The sequence below is a fragment of the Drosophila yakuba genome, chromosome 2R, assembly GCF_016746365.2.
Source record: "Drosophila yakuba strain Tai18E2 chromosome 2R, Prin_Dyak_Tai18E2_2.1, whole genome shotgun sequence".
NCBI classification, from domain to species: domain Eukaryota; kingdom Metazoa; phylum Arthropoda; class Insecta; order Diptera; family Drosophilidae; genus Drosophila; species Drosophila yakuba.
Window position 1 is genome coordinate 11,898,879 of NC_052528.2, and position 19,104 is coordinate 11,917,982.

The 19,104-nt window shown below is 40.9% G+C and overlaps 1 protein-coding gene and 1 long non-coding RNA gene across 5 annotated transcripts in view; one reads left to right on the forward strand and one right to left on the reverse strand.

The window, feature by feature from the left end:
• The window catches only part of LOC6530236 (uncharacterized protein DDB_G0288805), a 58,866-nt gene extending 56,115 nt beyond the window's left edge, over positions 1 to 2,751 (reverse strand). Inside the window, exons 1-2 of one of the 4 annotated variants that reach the window (XM_039371931.2) lie at positions 2,552 to 2,751; positions 6 to 308 (exon numbers count right to left, since the gene is read on the reverse strand). In XM_039371931.2, coding sequence (XP_039227865.1) covers positions 6 to 7 — 2 coding nt within the window. In that variant the 5' untranslated portion in view covers positions 8 to 308; positions 2,552 to 2,751. Of the gene's footprint in view, positions 1 to 5; positions 1,715 to 2,551 lie in introns of those variants that run through there. The other 3 variants (XM_039371929.2, XM_039371930.2, XM_039371928.2) reach the window with 3 other exon arrangements.
• The window catches only part of LOC26535277, a 33,143-nt gene extending 15,573 nt beyond the window's left edge, over positions 1 to 17,570 (forward strand). The window contains exons 2-3 of the long non-coding RNA XR_001454209.2: positions 16,579 to 16,899; positions 16,960 to 17,570. This is a non-coding gene — a long non-coding RNA (uncharacterized LOC26535277). The remainder of the gene's footprint in view (positions 1 to 16,578; positions 16,900 to 16,959) is intronic.
• The last annotated feature ends 1,534 nt before the right edge of the window (positions 17,571 to 19,104 follow it).

The following is a 19,104-nucleotide window of genomic DNA, read 5'->3' on the forward strand; positions in this document are numbered from 1 at the left end:
CTTACATCGTATTTACTTGACCTCATTTTACCCATTTATTTTGCATCTAATTTGCATTCGTATTTCGTCTACGCTTCTTTGTTAAATTTAATCCAGTCGAACATTTAAAATGCGATATCGTAGAATCGATTTTAAAGCCAATTATTCAATGTCTTATGCGGTTAAATTGGCAATTTTGGTGTTAGGCTTAAGAATTTTGAACACTTTGCAATTGCGATTGATTTAAGCACTTTACTTCATCTATTTGTGTCAGTTGATATATCAATTAAACAGTCTTTGATCATTGTGGCTATCTGAGCGAAAGGCGACTGCAAGCGAGAAAGGGCACCCAAAAAATATTACTCATACGACACGTGCCACGTGAAAAGCAGCAGCTGACTGACTGACTGGCTGAAATTGAAACCGAAACCGAAACTAAACGAGCAGGAAAACCCCCAAAAGCGAATGGTGGTGAAGTGGCAAGAAGCAGAGCACGGGAAATGGACTACGTACGGACCACCGAATACGAAATACGGAATACGAAATACGGAAAACAGGCCAAAGGCAGGAAATCAAAAACGATTCCGATAAACCAGGCTGACTGTTACTTTCAGCTGGTTCCCCGCAGCGCCCAGAAAACTGTTTACGATTCGCGATTTACGATTACGGCCACCTTGCTGTTAATGTTCTCTCGTTTCTCTCGCCGCCTTTTGGGGCTTTTCATTTTGGCTTTTCCTCTGGCCTGGCACGTTTCACTTTGCCGTGTTGTTTGCGGGAAAAATCGTTAGGCGGCAACAACAACAGCGGGAAAGCCAGAACGGCAGCAAAATGCCAAAACTGCACGAAACAGACGATGGGAGCACTAAGAAAAAACTCGATTTAAACCAGGCCCAATAAATTGACTGAACTTACTACAAGGATGAATATTGAATAATCCAATGCTGTACTCAATGCACTGTCCAAAAAATGAACCCAATGAAACCCGTTTTGTGATAAAAGTGGGACTCACTAATTGATAGTTGTAACTACAATTCAACTTCAACAGTTTTTGGTGATTTTTGTTGCTGAAATGTTCCTTTAAAGCCAAAAAGTAATTCAAATTAGAAGAATTTAAAGCTAACCACTTTATAGTTTCCATTGAAAGGCAGAAAATAATTAGTAAACGAATTTAACAATTAGTAAACTAATTTAACAATTATCTCAAAGCTCTACACACATATTTAAAGGAACACAAGCTGCAAAATGCCAAATTCGTAATTTATGAAACTTTTTTAGGGATTTTTTTCTCTCAGTGAAGGGGGACAGCAGCAGCCACGTGAAAAATGCCGGAAACAGAAATCGATTTGCAGCAAAAAGAAGGCCCCCAAAAAGGGGGAGACTCGGGCGAGTGGTGTGTTATGCACTCTGAGGTCACGATAGCGAGGCTCTCCTGTGGGGGAATCCTTAAGTTAAAACTCTCGGCGAACAGCAAATTATGTCACACACACGCAGCGCACGAAAGTAGGCAACAATTTCGGCTCGATGACACGGCGAAAATCACAATTTTTCGGTTAATCACATTTCGGTCCGACTCTTGCAATGTCGAAAAAAATTATTAAATTTTTGTTGTAATTTGTTACCCGATTTTATGAGCGTTTACCCGATGTCGATGGTCGCTGCTGCCTGTGCTGCTGCAGCGCTGAAAATTCACGTAACAATTGATTTGTGTGTCAAAAATGTCACAAGTGTCAAAACTGCGTGGAAGAACAAGCAGTTTTACACTGGAGAGCGACACTGAGAGAAACGGATGAGCCGGTCGCTGCGCCGCTGCGCAAAGAGAGCGCTTAAGAGAATGCCATCAACACGTGCGTGTCCTGCAAAACAGGACTAAAACCAAGGCTCTACTTGTGTAGAGAGTAAAGAGCTCGAAAATTTATTTTTGAATGATGCTGAGCAATAAGGATCAGATGTTAAGGAAAACTCTCTTAAGTACTGAACTATTATCTAAATTAATTGGTGGAAGTTAAGATCTATGATATTTAGGTTCCTTAATGAATTTATTTAATAAGTTCTTGATAGTTATGTTAAGATTTTAGCTGCAATTTTATTATAAACTTCATTTTATAATAATAGAAACACCAACTTAGAAAGTTTCAATTATTGAAAAAAAAATGGTTCAACCTCAAATGGTTTTATTTTATATGGGAGTATGTAAAAGAATTTTATGATATAGTTGTACTGATGATTATATGCATATTTGTAAAAAGTCTTTGAATTCAATGCTTTGCGTATGTACATATACATATATGCTTTACAATATTTTCTTGACTAGGGCTCACTGTGCCCATAACTTTTCCACCTATTTATGAATCACTTTACCATCCCCCGAAAGTTTTGAGCGGAAAACCATACTTTAAGTCCTGCCAGCTAAGTCAAAAAGGGGTTCGTTTTTCGTCTATTCCTTCAGATCCTTGCTAAACGGCTTAAAGGGCTCAAATGAACGCAGGGAAAAGCGCTTTCCCCACTTTTCGACCACAGAACAAACGAGCGGAATAAAAAACTGTGGGGGTGGGCAACAAGGTGTTAAGCTCACAAGCACTTGAAGTTTGTTTTTCTTATGATTCGTTTTTTTTCCAAGCAATTATTCACTTTTCTTGACGTTTTGTAAACGCACAATTTAAATTAATTTGTTAATTAATAATGTTATTATTTTGTTAGTTTAACTCGAGTTTTGTTCGTTATTTTTGATTTCGATTCCGATATCAAGCGATTCGCGACTGCGGTTTGTTATGTTTTGTTGTTGCGAACCCAACTAAATGCGATGCCAAACTGGCCAACAATATTTTGCTGTCTCAGCTGCAATCGCGCCAGCGTCGCTGCCGCCGCCTGCGCCGACTGAAGCAGAGCATTGGCCAGTTTTTAATAGTTCCTGGGAAAGGGGGCGTGGCGGGCTGGGCGGCGGGTTGTGTGCTCAACACTTGAGGCTAATAAGAAGAAGAAGAGGAAGAATCAGGGAAGAGGAGGGAAACCAACGACAACAACAACAGCAATAACAGCAATGAGAGCGAGGAAAACATTTCGCTCTTTCAAGTTTGCGAAAGCACAAGGAGAGAGTGGCTAACGGTCTATGCTAAAAATTGCATGCGATTTTTTGCCTTCTTTCACGTGCTCTTAGCTTGCGAATCTGAAAAAAGAGACCTTTTCCTAGGGGTGGATTTCGACTGACCAGTAAACATTTTTTTGGTTGCTTTGCAGTTCTGGAGTGACCATTTTCTTTGCTGAAAAGCTTATAAAAGCTCGCAAGTAAGTCCTAAAAGATTTATTTATTTTCCAATTTTTTTTTTAAAAACCTTATATAAGAAATAAGCAAATAACTAGCGGTATTTAATGCTTTAAAAGTAGTTGTACGTAAATAAATATTATTAACAAAAGTTTGAAGGCATTTGCTGTTACTCTTAAATATAAAAAATGTAAAAGCCAATTAATTAATACAAAAAAAATAATTAGTAACCTGTTATCGTATGAAATCAATTTTTGCTTAATATTAAAAAATACGTTTCCTAACTATTTAAAACTCATTTTAAGCTTATAAAGACTGGTCACCCCAATTTTTTCTCTGGGGGTTGCTTGGGCCTCTTAGTTGCAATCGAAACCTTTTGCTACTCTCCCATGCGACTTTTGCCACACACACATGGGGAATTCATTAAAGAAACAACAACAGGTTTGAGTTTGGCCGAGTGTTGCATGATCCAAGCAACATGTTGCAAAGTGGCAGTGAGTCAAGTCGTTGGCATTGAAAGCATTTTTGCTTTGTTTTTTGGGGCAGGATCTTTTGGAGGGAGTAGAGATCATCATTACCCGCATGCGGCTGATTACTCACGCGATGTCCAGCTCACGCAATATCATCGCGATTGGGTTTGGGATTGGGATTATAGACACCTTATGTGATCCGGGGAGGGTAATCGGTTAGCCGAGTGTTTTGTGCATATTGTGATATATTGACAGCATCAAGGCAGCGATAGTCGCGCTTCATTAATCATAGATCCTTACGGGCCGAGGCCTATTAATTTGAACGCCTCGGAACAAAACAGCTTCTCTTTGGGCCATCTTTAATGGTGTGAACACGCCAGGAGTAACAAATTGCAAAATGCCACACACTGAGGGAAAATTCAAGGTTACAAATTGAGAACGAATAAAATTTATTTTTTTGACACATAAATGTAATTTCTGTTTTAGCTAAAAATAGTTAGTTAGGTAATTACCAAAACTACGTTTGGTAATTGATTATTAGAAACATTTCGATCTATAATGTTTTTTTGTGTTTTATATACTAAATACCACAACAGAGGAGTTTTTTACAGTGCATAAAGTGAGGGAGAAGGCATGCGTGGACCCTGCAGAAAGGGAGGGCAATAGCCACCCGCTCTAGACAAGAGACAAAGCGATCCGAAGGACACAACAACAAAACGGCAGAAGGCGAACGCCGAACGGCGAAAACAGCATCGTAAAAACAAAGAGAAAAGTTACACGCCTGCGCAGCGGGTGGCGCTCGCTTGTAATAAAAATGCGACGGCGCGGGAGCGAGTGAGAGGGATGCACGGGGCGGGGGGCAGGGCGAGAGGGAAGATAGCCCGCTCACATATCGAAGCTTTCGATCAAACGGCCTATCAGATGGAAGATGGTCGGCGTCCCCAGACTCCGCCAACGATCATTATCCCCATGGCTGGTGTGTTGAAAAATTCATTTTATTAAGCGCCCGTAAAATCAAGCGCGCCGTATCTTAGCAATAAATATATGACAATTATGAATTGTTTCCCCCGGACCGAAAACCCTTTTGCCCAGCTCCTTTCGCATTTCCATCGGCGCCCGTCGAGCGCTATGTGGAATTTAATTCCGGCGCTCACTGTGCGGAACTGTCATCGTGCCAGGGCATTAATTTGTTGTTTATCGCACCTTGTTAAAAACCTATCTGCAGAGCGGAAAGATGGGATGGCGCAGGAGATAAGATATCCGGGGAATTCCATAGATTCCTTTGGCAAATCAAGAAATAAACTCAACAAATAACTAAGTTATAAGGTGATTACAACTATAGGCAAAATAGTGTACCGCTCTATACGGATTTAAGATGATTGCCCAGACAAACTCAACAAAATATGCATAAATCAATCAACTTGCAAACACGATTCGGCATAAAAGACCACAAGATATAATGACTTAAGCTTTGTTGATTCATCAAAGGAAAAGTTACGCAAATACCATGAATTCTATAATTAAATTTGAGTACCGTCAAAAATATATTGTAGTTGTGCATTTACTGCGGTAGCTAAAAATAGATAATATTTATGATCAAGAGTGCTAGACATAAAATAAATTCAATTTAGAAGTCGTTCGGGCTTGGTTTTATGACCATAGATAAACGCCTCCGATAACAATGGAATTTTATTTCCTCACCTTTTCTTTGTTTTTAACAAATCCCAGAAACTCCTGTTCTCTTCTTTTTTTCTGGGGAATTCATCAAGGCAATACTGTCTCGACTGTATCTTATCTATTAAATTACCAAATCATTAAAGCTCTATTCCTTTATTCATGATTCCAGTTGAGACTTTGTCCCCAATTCCGGTACTAAAATAAAGAAAAATACAATTATTTATAAAAAACGCACAGAGCTATGATACTTATCAAAGACAGCTTACAAAACGCTTTGCTATTTATTTACACAGCAAATTCCACAGGCTATTCCAATCATTTTTACTTAATATTTTGCTTTTATTTTTGGCAATTGCGCGTACCAAAAATGTCAAAGCCGTTTAATAGGAGGTTAAAAAAGCCAACAAAAGTTGGACAAAACTGGGAGCAAGATCATGAACTAGTGGAGAAACCTAATGTACGCTAATCGAAAACAAGTTCCTTTAATGCCAAATAAAGTTGGGATTTGTGTGTTAGATTAAAGCGACTTTCGATAATGTTTTTTGCATAAGATCAATGATATCATCACATGCTCTTTTAGAGATTTTGAGTAGAAAAATGTATGCATTTTTCAGCAAAGTAGCAGGATAATTGAAGGGTATTTCCACACCGACTTTAAAACAGAAAGTGCGTCTTGTTTTTGTCAAATACCGTGCGTATTTAATTTAGGTTTTTTTTCCGTTTTTTCCCAACTCTATCTGTATTTTCATATTTTCAGTACAAGTTTATCGCGCTGCCTGTTGATTTATGCAAATTATTAAACGTTTTCTAATAACTCATTATGCCGCGTAAACAACGCGTCGCATGACTTGACGGTCCTCAGATGCCGAACATATAGAGGCATTACGAGGGGCATTACGAGGGGCATTACGAGGGGCATTACGAGGGGCGTTGGGCGGTCAGTGCCCGTAACCAAGCAGAGTTCCAGCCAGAGTTCCATTTCCATTACACCTTCAATTGGCAGTCACTACTGTTGCGTCTTTTTAGTGGAAACTTTTTGTTTTGAGCACTCGGTGTTGGTGTCGTTGCCTTTTGTTGTTTTTCCGCTGTTAGCTGTCAATTTTCGCATATGTCTACCGTCTGAGTGGCGAAGTTTCGTAGCGCTTAGCTTGCCTAGCTGGATGTCAACCCAGCCTAAAGCTGGCTTTGTGTCAGTCGCGCAAATACGGCTATATATGTGTCCCTCCGTTTTGCCTAGTAATTAGGTAAATATTTTCCTACCGGGGGTCTCTCCATTTGCATAGATTTCATAGAGCCGTGTATTGGATTTTCTTGACCCAACATGGTTTCGTTGGTCGTTTGGTTGGCAAAGCTTTTACTTTTAAGTGCAAACTTTGTGCTCCGGGGTCAATCGCCCGGGGGTTACGATCGCCGGCGGGGAAGACTCTGAAGAGTCTCGTAAAGGATAGGAAAAGTGTCTGGGATGCGTTAGGGAATCCATAAAATCGAATGCTTTAAAAGGCGTTACAACACCCTACGAGAGTCGTTAGAAATTTCCACATGGCCATGCGAAAAAATTCCGTAAATTTGGTGGGAACTAGACAGTAACTAAACAGCAATGGTTAGGCTTTCTCACATTTGTATACTCGATTTGATAACTGAGTAAATCCTACTCAGTTTGCAGACTGACAGGTAATTGTAATTTTTGAACCTCAACCAAGCTCTTAAGGCCATAATTTCGACTTTCAAAAATGGCTTATAAGCATATAAGTGATTAAGTTATTTAGTGTTTAAAACACCCAATTAATCAGTAAAAGTACGTGGTGTACGAAGAATCGCAAATCAAAACTGAGTGCTTAATATCAACAGGTATATTTTATAGTTGAGCCAAGTCGTATATAAGATGGCCGAAGATACGCCTGCAATATTAAATATATTTGACTAATAAATTTGATTATAAATAATAAAGTCTCAAAGCATTCGAAGTAACCATGCAAGTTCGCAAAACAACTTGTAGCAAATTAAAGCCCAAGGACTGACCTACTGAACAATGGGAGCAGCCCACAAAACACAAGACGCGGCCAAAACCAAACCGAACACACCTAACCCAGGTAACACCACATAACAAAGTCATAACAACAAGTGCAAGAGCCAGTCGAGAACCACAAGTCAAATGATTTGACTGCCAGATGCAGTTGCAGTTGCAGATGCAGATGCAGATGAAGAGATGCAAATGCAGACACATTGGTGAGGCCAACTATTTGCATTTGCATTTTAGCACTTCAACAGGGTCCGAGATCCAAAAGAGAAGCAGGTGGCGATTGGGGGGTTTGGGGATTTGAGGTGGCTGTTTGCACTGATTGCGCATGCAAAGTCACAGATTCGGACATTGACTTTGTCTGCTCGAAAGCGGGAAAGTGGGACTGGGTCCTAACCCATGTAGCTGAGCCAACAATCGACTCAAAGTCGCTGGGCTTTCCATATGGCTTAATTCCTGGCCACGCCCACAGCGGAACAAACGCGATTGCCTACAGAGAGCAAAATAAACCAGTGCATCACTATTAAAGCCCATGTTAATATCTTATGATTGTTAGTTGAGAATAAGAGTCACAAAGTACTTTACACTTGGCATGGCGCAATTTCGTTTAAACAAGAGTACAACCTAAGTATCTTTTGAGGTTTCCTCCCGATTTCCACTCGATATTTTCACCTCCGTGTAGATTTTGCTCACCTGTTCTAGGCTGTGTGGGTTGCTTTAGCGCGTATCTAATTACAAGCAAAGGAAAAATGCCACAAAAAAACAGGATGGAAACAGAGATATAAGCGAAGTCAGGCGCTGATTTCAAAGATAAATTGCCGACGACAACGACGATGACTGGGGACTTGCACTTGGACTTGGAGCCATCGTGATGGATGTATTTTGTATTTTTTCCCCTTTTTTATATTTATGCGCTGCTGCGGCGACGCCGACGCTAGTGAAAATAAACAACAGTTTATTGGCATTGCCAGTCCGCCTTCTACGGAGTTCTGGGCCCCCTTTTTGGACCCACTCCTCTTGTAACTCCGTAACTCTCGTAACTCTTTGCTCCACTGCAGTCGGGGCATTTTCATTGTTTAACAACATTTTGCAGCCGTTGGAAGGTGTCGGTTTTAGGTCCTCTTTCTGCCAACCCAGAAATATTTTTAGCGGAATTTTTATGAGGAAGCAATTTTTATAGCTCCTCGACTCTTGACTCCTCAAAAACTCTCAAAAATAACTGACAGCACACGGCGCTCTAGCCCTTTGCAAATGGGCGACATTTGATTTATGTTACGGTTTGACCGACGCATTTTGTCTGAGTTTTTCATATTTAAGTGCATGTCTTAGAGGTGGATTTGTTTGGTTTTTGGTTAGACATTTTTCTTTTTTTGCATATTAAAAACGCGAGAAGGTTCTAAAAGTGGCTTTAAGGCGAAGCTCTTCTCAGCCGAGGAAAAGACGTTGTGAAAAAAATTGTATAAAAAGCCTAGAAAAAGAATTTATTGATATTTTGTGCAGCACATAGAGTAGTTTCCTAGTAACTAAACATCTTACTCTATTTATAACTACGCTGTCAGAGGCACATAAATTGTATAAAATAAATATTTATAAGTCATTGAGAAATATCCTTTGTTGTTGTCCTTGAATCAAGTGAATCTCGAACTTAAGCTCCACTTAAGCTCCACGATCACTTCGCCCCCTCAAGCTAAAGACAACAGAATCGAAGCATCGAAAAATCCGCGGGTCGGCGGGGACTTCCTCACATAATTCATCAGCGGACAAGAACAGCAGCGCGAACAATCGCTGGGGGAATGTGCATATTGAAACAAAAAATTAAAATCTACACTTGACCTCAGCAGTCGAATCTGTCCGTCCGTCTGTCCATCTGTCCGTTTGACTGTCCGTTGGTCTGTCCGTTGGTCCGTCACATCCACTGCGGAGGCTGACCAATGCTCAAGTGGCTTTTTACATGGGACTGGGACTGGGTCTTGGGCTGGGAGATGGCAGATGGGAACTGGACTGGGAGCTGGGAATGGAATGGAATGGGTTGGTTGGTTGGTTGGTTTCGTTAAGTAAACATGCCACGCTACGACGCGTTCCTAAAAACCTGGCCGATCGGTGGACCCATTTCCATTCCCATTCCTTGGACCCCGACTCTCTCGGCTCATTACGATCTTCATCATCGCCATCGTTGTTGGTCATCAGCATCGACAGATTGTGTCGGCTTCGCTTTGCATCTTTTGTTCATTTTAGTTTAAATATTGCCTACCTCCACTCGGTTCGTCCCCCTTCCCCAGTCCACCGTCCACCAGTCTGTTTGTCCGTCCGGCAAAGGAGAGGCGATTCGAGCCAAGTCGAGTTGAGTCGACTCCCAGCTGCCAATAGTGCATAGCATTTCATGCACTTTTCATCTTTTTCAATCAATGTGCCCGTGTGCACTCCACTCCTCTGCACTTCCACTTTGGCATCAAGAACCTGGCCAAGGGAGTTGGCCCAAACTGGACAGCGGACTCAGCCACCGAAGGAGCCGGCTTCCTTGCGATAAACAGAGTATTTCGCCTTTCGAGGGCGCTAGTTGTGGCTAACCCCTGCTCCCGGACTTTACACTGATAAAATAAAGGTCGATATATCATATATATCGATATGATATCTTAATTTGTGGAGTATACTTTTAAAACCTTTATTAAGTATTAGAAACCCTCTTAGTACCAAGGAACAGGCATGCTTTTTAATTTAGATACAAATTATTAACTTGTAGCTAGGACCAGTTCCTGCACTGTTTCTCGCAGTGTACGCATTATTTCTCATTTAACCCGTGTGTGTTTTATTTAGCTTCTCCATTCCTACCGTTTAGTTTAGTTGCTCAATATTTTTGTTGAATGTTTGAAGCGCACTTAAATTAATCTCGAAGTTAATTGCTTTTCATATTTTGTTTTTGCTTTGCATGCTGGCTTAGCTGCTTCCCTTCAGTGGTTATAAATATTAGTGGACTATTTTTAGTTGCAGTTAGTTTAAACTGGCATTGTTGAGAGCACCGCCTAAGGGCTTTTAAAGTAGTTAGCCACTGACTTTTGATTGCTTATTTAGGGCGGCTGGAAATATGAAAAATGGGAACTAAGAAAATGAATTATAGGGAAAAGCCAGTGTCTAGTTTGATACACATAGATTCCAGTAAAACAGTTAGCTAGATGCAAATGCGTGAAGTTCCCCAACCCCACAAGTGCTGTCCGTTTGGTCAATTTATGCACAAGTGTTTTGTGGTTCGGCTTTTGTGCCTGGGCGGAAATGCTGTGCAAAATTTACTGACCAGCCAAAAAAATAAAATGCTAAAACAAAAATGCAGACAAAGTAACAAGAACGGAAAACCCCCAGCATTGGCTGAAAAGTGAGGCAAGACCCAGTCCCAGTCCCAGTGCAAGTTGCCCGAGTCCAGAGCGATCCGTCGATCGCGGCGCGCGCACGATAACAAGATTAGAAAATAAGATTTATCTCATAGATTGATAGATTCGATTACACGCAGCGTAGCGGCGACTTCAGCGGCGACTGGGCGGGCGTGCAATTACAACAAAAGCAACAGTCGAACAGCGAGCAGAGCAGGCAAGAACAAAACGAGCTGAGCCACCAGCCGCAGACCACGAACGTCGCACAGTGGGACTGGTTGATTGAAAATCGAGAAAAAAATATAAAAGTTATTGTAATGCATGTGTAACTGTAACTGTTGGATTCTATCTTTCTGCCAATGAAACTTCATATGTAGTTACAAAATTATATCACAAACTAAAATGCATTACGGGTATTAACTTATATTTCTACTGTTGTGTAGGTGAGAGCTAATAATTACATATTACATATAACTGACTACCAATAAATGTAATCAACATTTCATTAAATGTAATATTGTAAACGTTTATGAGTCCATGCCCATATCTGCCGTTTAATAGGACTACGAAAGTAAATAATTGAATGATTTCACAGAAAATAACCCAACAATGTTGAATAAAACCAACACTTGGTTACAAAATGTGCAAATTGATTACATACCACTGTGCCAGTTTTGGCTGCAGGCAAACTCTTTTTCTCCCTGGCGTTTTAATGGACTTTTAACTGGTTTTGGAGCCTGCCTGAGTCAGAAGCCTGACTTTGGCCCCAGCTTCGGGTCCAGCTGCACCTGCACCAACCACTGCGAGCTGGTTCGAGATCTGGGATCTCGGATCTTGGATCTTGGAACTTGGATCTCGCCTCTCGCCGGGCGTTGCATATTTACTAATTTAATAATTCAAAAGCATTTAAATTCCTAATCATATCCAGCAAAGCGGCCGCCGCCTGCGTCTGGATTAGCCGGCCATTCGAGGCCTGGCTTTATCCTCATCCTCATCCTCATGCTCGGACCCAACCAGAAACCCATCCCCATCCCCATCCCCATCCTCCAGCAATGCGAAATGAATCGCCTGGCGCAATTTGTGAAAATTTCTCACCATTTTCATGGCCGATTCTGGGGGGTGAGGCGGTGGGGTGTGTTAGATTTCCACTTTACTGTCTATGCAATTTGTTGGCTAACTAGATGGCTATCTCTGCCCAGTTTGTGGTAGTTGTTCTCGAGCCGACTCCACTCCACTGCACTTCCCTGCGGAATCTCTAGCTCTTTTCTTTTCTTTTCTTTTCGTGCTATTACTACTTGTACTTTATGCATCGCATGGCGTTAGTGTTTTGCGTCTTATTAGACTCTAATTGCACTGGTAGTTGGCTGCACTTCGAGTTCGGATTGGGCAATGAATGGGAATTTCGGTTTTGTGGCCCTGATCATGGATCAAAAGGGTTTTCCGGCCCGCGCTGGCAACCTTCAATTATGGTCAAAATGAGCCGCAAGCTGGCCTAGTTGAAACCAATTAACCGAAAAGTTGAGGAATTTAAATAAGCGTTATAATCGGATAAGCGTCTCAATAGTTTAATATGCAAACGGTACATAAACGGGTTGTTCTTTGTTAATTACCGCACTTAGGTCAATTCGAATTGATTTTTCTTAAGATAAAGGCTACGAAAACGGCTTTGATAATCTAAAAGAGCACTCCAAAACGAATTCAACAAAAAATACTGAGAAACTAACCTCTTTGAACACATAAACATCTTAATTAAATTTTTACTATTTATGTGTCGCCATAATCATAAAGTTCTTCACCGGATTTCAACCCATTGCCCCACTGAACGGCTCCAACTGGGCCAATCGACTCAACACCACTCCAATTGGCTTCAGTCCAACCAGCGCCAGTTGGTCTGCCCCTGTCCATCAAGGAAACCACCGCAAGGACGCACAGCGTATTCGAATGTCAGGCAGTTTTGGTAGGTGGGTTCTGGTACCGATAGTTTTTTCTGTGGCGTCAGCGATTCCACTGGGAGACTGTCTTACGCAATGCACTTGCCAGCAAACAACCCAGCAAACAATCCCATTGACGCCAACAGCCCACAACGACGTCATAGATATAGCCATATTCATAGTCATAGTCATAGCCACGATGTCATATTCAAATGTCCTGACGGAGCCAAAAGCTGGCGTCACTTTGCCCATCTATGCACTGTGTATCCGAAATGTTTGAGGTCAACTTGAGGCGGCGCCACCTCCTTCGGTGCCACCATAAAATTTTCAATATTGTTCGCATCGTTTTATTAGTTTTACCCCAGAAGGAGCCCCTCGATGGTTTTTCATGCTATTTTTAGTCAAGGCCTAAACGCAAGCCATCCATAATTGGGCCTACCACTCTGCGTGGGCCAGCTGAACTTGAATAGGCTTTCAACTTGTTAAAGAACAGAAGGTTAAGGAGGCATTGGTTGCTCTATTTAAAACACATGCACCTTTAATGCCTTTGCATTGAATTTAACTCCTGTACTTAACATCCTTTTTATATACCAAAATGGTTTGAACATATTGAATATATCTTTTACAAGTATTTTTTTTAAGCTGCAATAAGAATTACTATACCTTTTGCAAAGAGTATAATTATGACCAAACTTTGTCTTCACTTGACAGATTTATTCCTCTGACCAGACCAGCCCCCTACCAAAAGTCTGGCTACTAAAAATATAACTTTTGTCCAGGACAAACTTATTTCTGTTCTGCCACATTCATTCAGAGAATTTCGGCAATTTGGTTTTTTGTGTTTGCACGATTGTGAAAAGTTTTTGTGTAGGCGACTCGGTGTCTGGCAGTCGAAGGAATTGAGGTCGTTCTGGATGGGTGGGTGTACGGATAAGGCGATAAGGATTGGAATGATAATGGGAATGAGAATAGGGATGAGGACGAGGAGTCCACCCCACCTCCCACATGCCAGATGATGCAGCTGTTGTGGGAGTGGACTCTATACATAGGAGCCTGAGGGCTCTGTGTCACGTTTCAATAAGCTTTGATTGCCGGCAATTATCTGGCAGTTGGCATCGGCGAAGGTCTCGAATTTGTCGCGTATCCCCTTGGCATTGTATTATTTATGAGTCCGTGATTTGGGTCCTGGATTCGTCCTCAATTACTGGTACCCGCAGCCAACTGGCTGCCAAAAGTTTGCACATCAGCTTTTGTCGGGATTCAGGACCCTAATTGAATGATTTCAAGAGGAAGAATACTTCTTTTGACGTTAGTCCAAAGATTAAACAGGCTGGCATGTGTTGGTATCATACCCAACTTCTTGGAATGGCATACGCTATTGATTGGCAAACGACTGGTGTTATGGGGGGCCAGAAATTGCGATGGTTTAGTTGGTAATGGCATTATATGATCCGGATGTAACGAGAGGGGACGAGTGTATGCAGAGTATTTCAGTTTAGCAGCTTTGAGTGGTTATAGCACAACTTTGTTAACCGTAGGAATTACTCAATAGATTAGTTAGCAATTACGTTACATTAACTGATACTTTCCAATAGTTATGGCGAGTCAGGCACAACAATGCGATTAGTTGTTAGCGCGTATCATTAGGCAATCACATAGAATCGATTGTTTTTGTTACAGCATTAGGGTTCGGTGAAATAATATTTGCTTTCAATGTACTTACAGACCGATTATGGGATAAATTCAAACTACCGTAAAATGTTAATTTAGAATATATGTACCTTTAAATGCAATTTAGTTTTTATGGAAATAATTGAACTTGAATGGTTTATTCCCTAAAGACGATAATTAACATAGAAAATGCCAAAGGAAATGATAGTCTACCTCCAAAAAATTTTTTTTCAATATACCCTTCTAACATATTAAGCCACTAAAATGCCATAAAAAGTTCAGTGAACTTTTTCGTAAAAACCACAAAGCTATGTGAGTGCTTTGCACCTTATTTTAGCTCAACACCACCCAAATTTCTCATCCAATTCGCGCCCCAAAACAGCGGAAATGCGACGGGGCAGACATGTCTGCTATTTTGTATGCAAAAAAGAACAAAATACTAAAAAACGGAAGCAGAAAGTTGATTAAAATTTCATGGCGACGCATTTGCCTGAGGAAAAACGAAGAAAAAGCCAAAGACGCAGCAAAAGTGTCTGCAAATGTGAAGAGAAAACATTTCAGCATGCAACAACTGGGGAAAAACATGAGGTGCATGTGGTGCAAAAAGTTGCTGAAACTTCATTGAATTATCGCACCCAGAGGAGCTGGAAAAGTCAAAGAAGGAGCTCCACACTCTCACCCGAAAGAAAGCGAAATTGCAATTCATTCGCAACCACCAGTGCCTGTGAAGACATTTTCCGAGTTGGGAGCTTTTCCCTTCTTAAAGTGAAAATGGTAATGGCCGCGCAGTGGAAATCGTTGTGTGTGAAAATTTAACAAGGGTGAATAAATTTGACTCATCGTTTGCCATACGATTCAATTTGAAGTTCCCCTTAAATTGGGCGAACTTTCTGCACTTGACAGTCATGTGTGTGATTTGATAAACTCGGCTTTTGTGTGGTAACTTATCCGCCTTTCATTGACTTGTCTCAAATGCTGGTAAGGGGATTTTAGATTGCTGTTTAAGTTTGCGTTCGAATATAGATCTCAGCCAATTTGCGGAAGTTTATGGCAAACAAGTAGATAAGCCATTTATCAGGCACCTTTCGCATAAAAGCAAAGTTTTAAAAGAAGCCTGAACTTCCTGAGTGTTCTGATTCACCTCATTGTTATTTCAGAGATAGTGAAAGTTGAAACATAAGTTTTGATAACATAAAGTTCGAAGAGAGAAAAGTTTTACAATGGGAAGCATGTTGAAGACAAGACTGCCAGCATTATTTGATGTGCCTCAAACCTCCATTCGTTCACCTCTATTTTCTGTCCACATGTCAAAGTCACAAATGTCACTTAATCCTGGCGCAGTCAATAAGCTAGGACACCTTTTTACAAAAAAAAAAAAAAAACAGAGGGGAATCAAACAAACAAACAAAGCTGACATAAATTTCATATGAATTATGACACTTGGAACTATAATGCCAATGCCACACAGCGATACACAAAAAACGAAAATATCCTTTTGTGACAAATGAAACCGAAACCCAAACACGGGCAACTGCAGCACGTGATTGGGATTTTGCGATTTCGAATTCCGAATTCCCAATTCCGTTTGAGCCACATGCTCCATGACAGCTCCATAAATATGAAATATGCTGCCGGGCAAAAGTCACGTGCGATTGACAGACAAATTGAAAGTGCCATTGCATTCGCCAATTGTCTAATTGCCAGTCATTTATTTTCGTGCCAAATTGAAGCGCGCACTTGTCAATGGCCAAAACGTGTCAGCGCTAAGGATCCAATTAGTTGAATGGGCCAGGAAATCAATAAGCATTCGGAGATACTTCTCCCAAGGGCGTGCTTCAGTGTGTAAATACTCCGGCTTGATGTGAATGTTTTCCCAGTTCAACAAGTGAACCAATCGTAGATCTCCACATGCTTAGGAAGTTATTTTTAGGAAGCTGAATCTATATATATCAATGTGGATGGTCATTCGATATAAAGTATTCCTCTATTTAGAAACACTTAACATATATCTGTTTTAATTCGGATTTTGTTAAGTTAATATTAAATTGACTTTAAAATACAATATATTCTCTATGATCATCATTTAAAGTATTACTTACTAACCTTCTATTTCCATTAAATGCAAAACGCACAACGCTACTATAAATGCAAATTCAAACAACCAATTGTATAAATGGCCTATCGAATCACCCTGAATTCGAGGAATATATAGCCCGTGCCAGGAGAATGGTAGCCCAGACATTTAGTTGATGCATCTCCTCTAGTTTTTCCCATTCCCATCTTAATTATCCATGGGCTTCAAGTGGTTCACAGTGCCAGCGATAAGGCTGGGGATCCGGGTCCAAAAACAAAACCAGAGCCAGTTGTTGACTAAATGTTTTTGGCGTCCGTTAGTGCAAGATGTGGAATAAGAAAAGGTTCAACACAATCATGACCACACTGAGAGAAAACTACATCTTAACAGATATGAACATATCAATGAACTGAAGGACGACATTTCATATGTAAATCTGAAATGAAAGATGCAATTAAAGTAGGAGTAATATATGGTTTTTGTTTTACTCTTAAATCTAAAACATGTTTTTCTCTGTAGCTGGACACATTTTCTCAGTCGATTGCCAGGTAATGCGTCTAAAATGAACTTCAAACGGCGCCTCGAGATAAAGAACATTTTCCCCGTTCGCTCGTCTTCTCGCTTTCCATCTTCCTTGGTTGTTCAAGATATGTAAATATAGTTCATTGATGATTTTAGCTGGAAATGCGGGTCTTGGATGAGATTGGTCTATCGATTTGGGTGAGTCACCTTCGTTGAATCACTGGATTTAACGAGAAAAATGCAGAAGTGCAGCTGCCTTGCAATTAAAAGCACCGCCCACGCCCCTTAAATTTGCGGATCGATTGGGAAAGCGTGCTATTTTGGACCCGTGCCAAGGATGCGTACCATATAACATATAGCACCAGCTGGTTTTCCTGCAACAATGCCACACAAATTAGAGCCAGAGACAATGGACGAGGAAACTGCATTAAGGCGGCAAATTGCGGTGACCGAAGAGGGAAATGTTGGAAAACTCGGGGAAAGGTGAAAGATGAAAGTGTGCCATTGTGCGAGTGCGTGCTACTCTCAGGTAAAAGTTGGCCGAAAAGGACGAGCATACAGGCAAACTGCGGTTGACAATAAATTACGAGTAAAAATTTCATGCCAAATTATTGCCAACCATTTGGAGGCGGAAAAGCCGTTTCGTTACGCCCCCTATTTCGGCTGCTATTTAAAATTGATTTAAATTCGCCTTGGCCTTATGCTCTGAATGGGGAAATTATTTGCTAATGGGGCCCGGCCATAAATCTCTGCCACCTTTTTCCGCATTTTCTGCACATTTTAGCCGGAATTTTCCAGGCTGCAGCCAACAAGAGTTGCATACTTACGGGGCACTTTGCATGTACAGTTGTGATTTAGTGGCAATTTCCCAGTGCCAACCTTGGAAATAAGGATCTCAAAGTTGGCTTAATGGGTCTCATTACAGTTGCTTTTTAAGCTGAGGTGAAGGTGAGGTCGAAAAAACGCGAAAGAAGTTACTCTAAGTTTAAGTATATTAGTTTACATCCAGTTAGGGGAAATCCAAAATGTGCCCTAATAAATCACCTATTGATTTTCGTTGGCAGCACAAACAATTAAGGCAAACAATTAAATACGTTTGTATTCAAGCTACCCACAACGTTAAGCAGCTATACACCTGAACAAGAAATTTCCCAGAAATAATGTGTATTAGCTGACTCATTAGTTTAACCAAAACAATAATTTTACTGGTTTTTCCCATCGCCATTGGCAACAATTGAAAATATGATTTAGGTAAGTGTTTTGATATGCGGCCAGCAAACAAGTCACGAAATAAATAATATATATGGAACGATTTGATTAATAGCCGACCAAGAAGTCCTTGGCGAGGGATAACAAAAAACGAAAAAAACCAAATAAAAAGTGAAACAAAAGAGAGAGAAACAAATTTCATTGATTGGCTGGACCGCACACAATGTTGAAAGGAATTTTGATTTATCAGAGGCGACGGCCATTCGAATAGAGAAATAGAGGGAAATTAGTTAAGGAATTCCGGGCATCGCACAGGTAGAAATGTGGGGAGGAGGAGGAGGGGCTAGGAGGATCCAACAGGTGCCCTCGGCTGCTAATTGAACTCCTTCATCGGCTGGAACACACACTCAGACATCTGGCAAATTAAGTTTTCAGCCATCGAGCTGAAGGTAACAAACTGTATGCAAAGGAATTCCCTGCCCCTAACCACCACTTCTCTCCTCCTTCGCCGCTTCTTTTTTTTAATTAAGTACAACAACGCAGCAAAATTGATTTCCAGAGTTTGCTTATCGCAGAGTCAGGATCTCTAAGAGATGCGATGCCGGCGATAAGGTCGCTGCCCACCCTCCCCAACCTAATATAGATGGTATGATATGTCCATAATCGCTGGGAGATGGTCCCATTCCGTGTTCTGCCGCAGGACGAAGGCGATCGAGGAGGTTGCCAAGTCATTAGGATTATTGGACTGTGCTAATTGCGACTATTAATAAGTTGAAAGTGCAAGATGTCTGAGACGTTATCTCTCTCTCAAGTAATAATCTAAATTTTAAAGGAGATATTTCTCATTTTATTAGAACTGGCTCTTAAGAATGGCATTTATAAGCTCACCTTGCCGTGACTGCATAAATTAAGCCAAAATTTATGCCGTCCAAG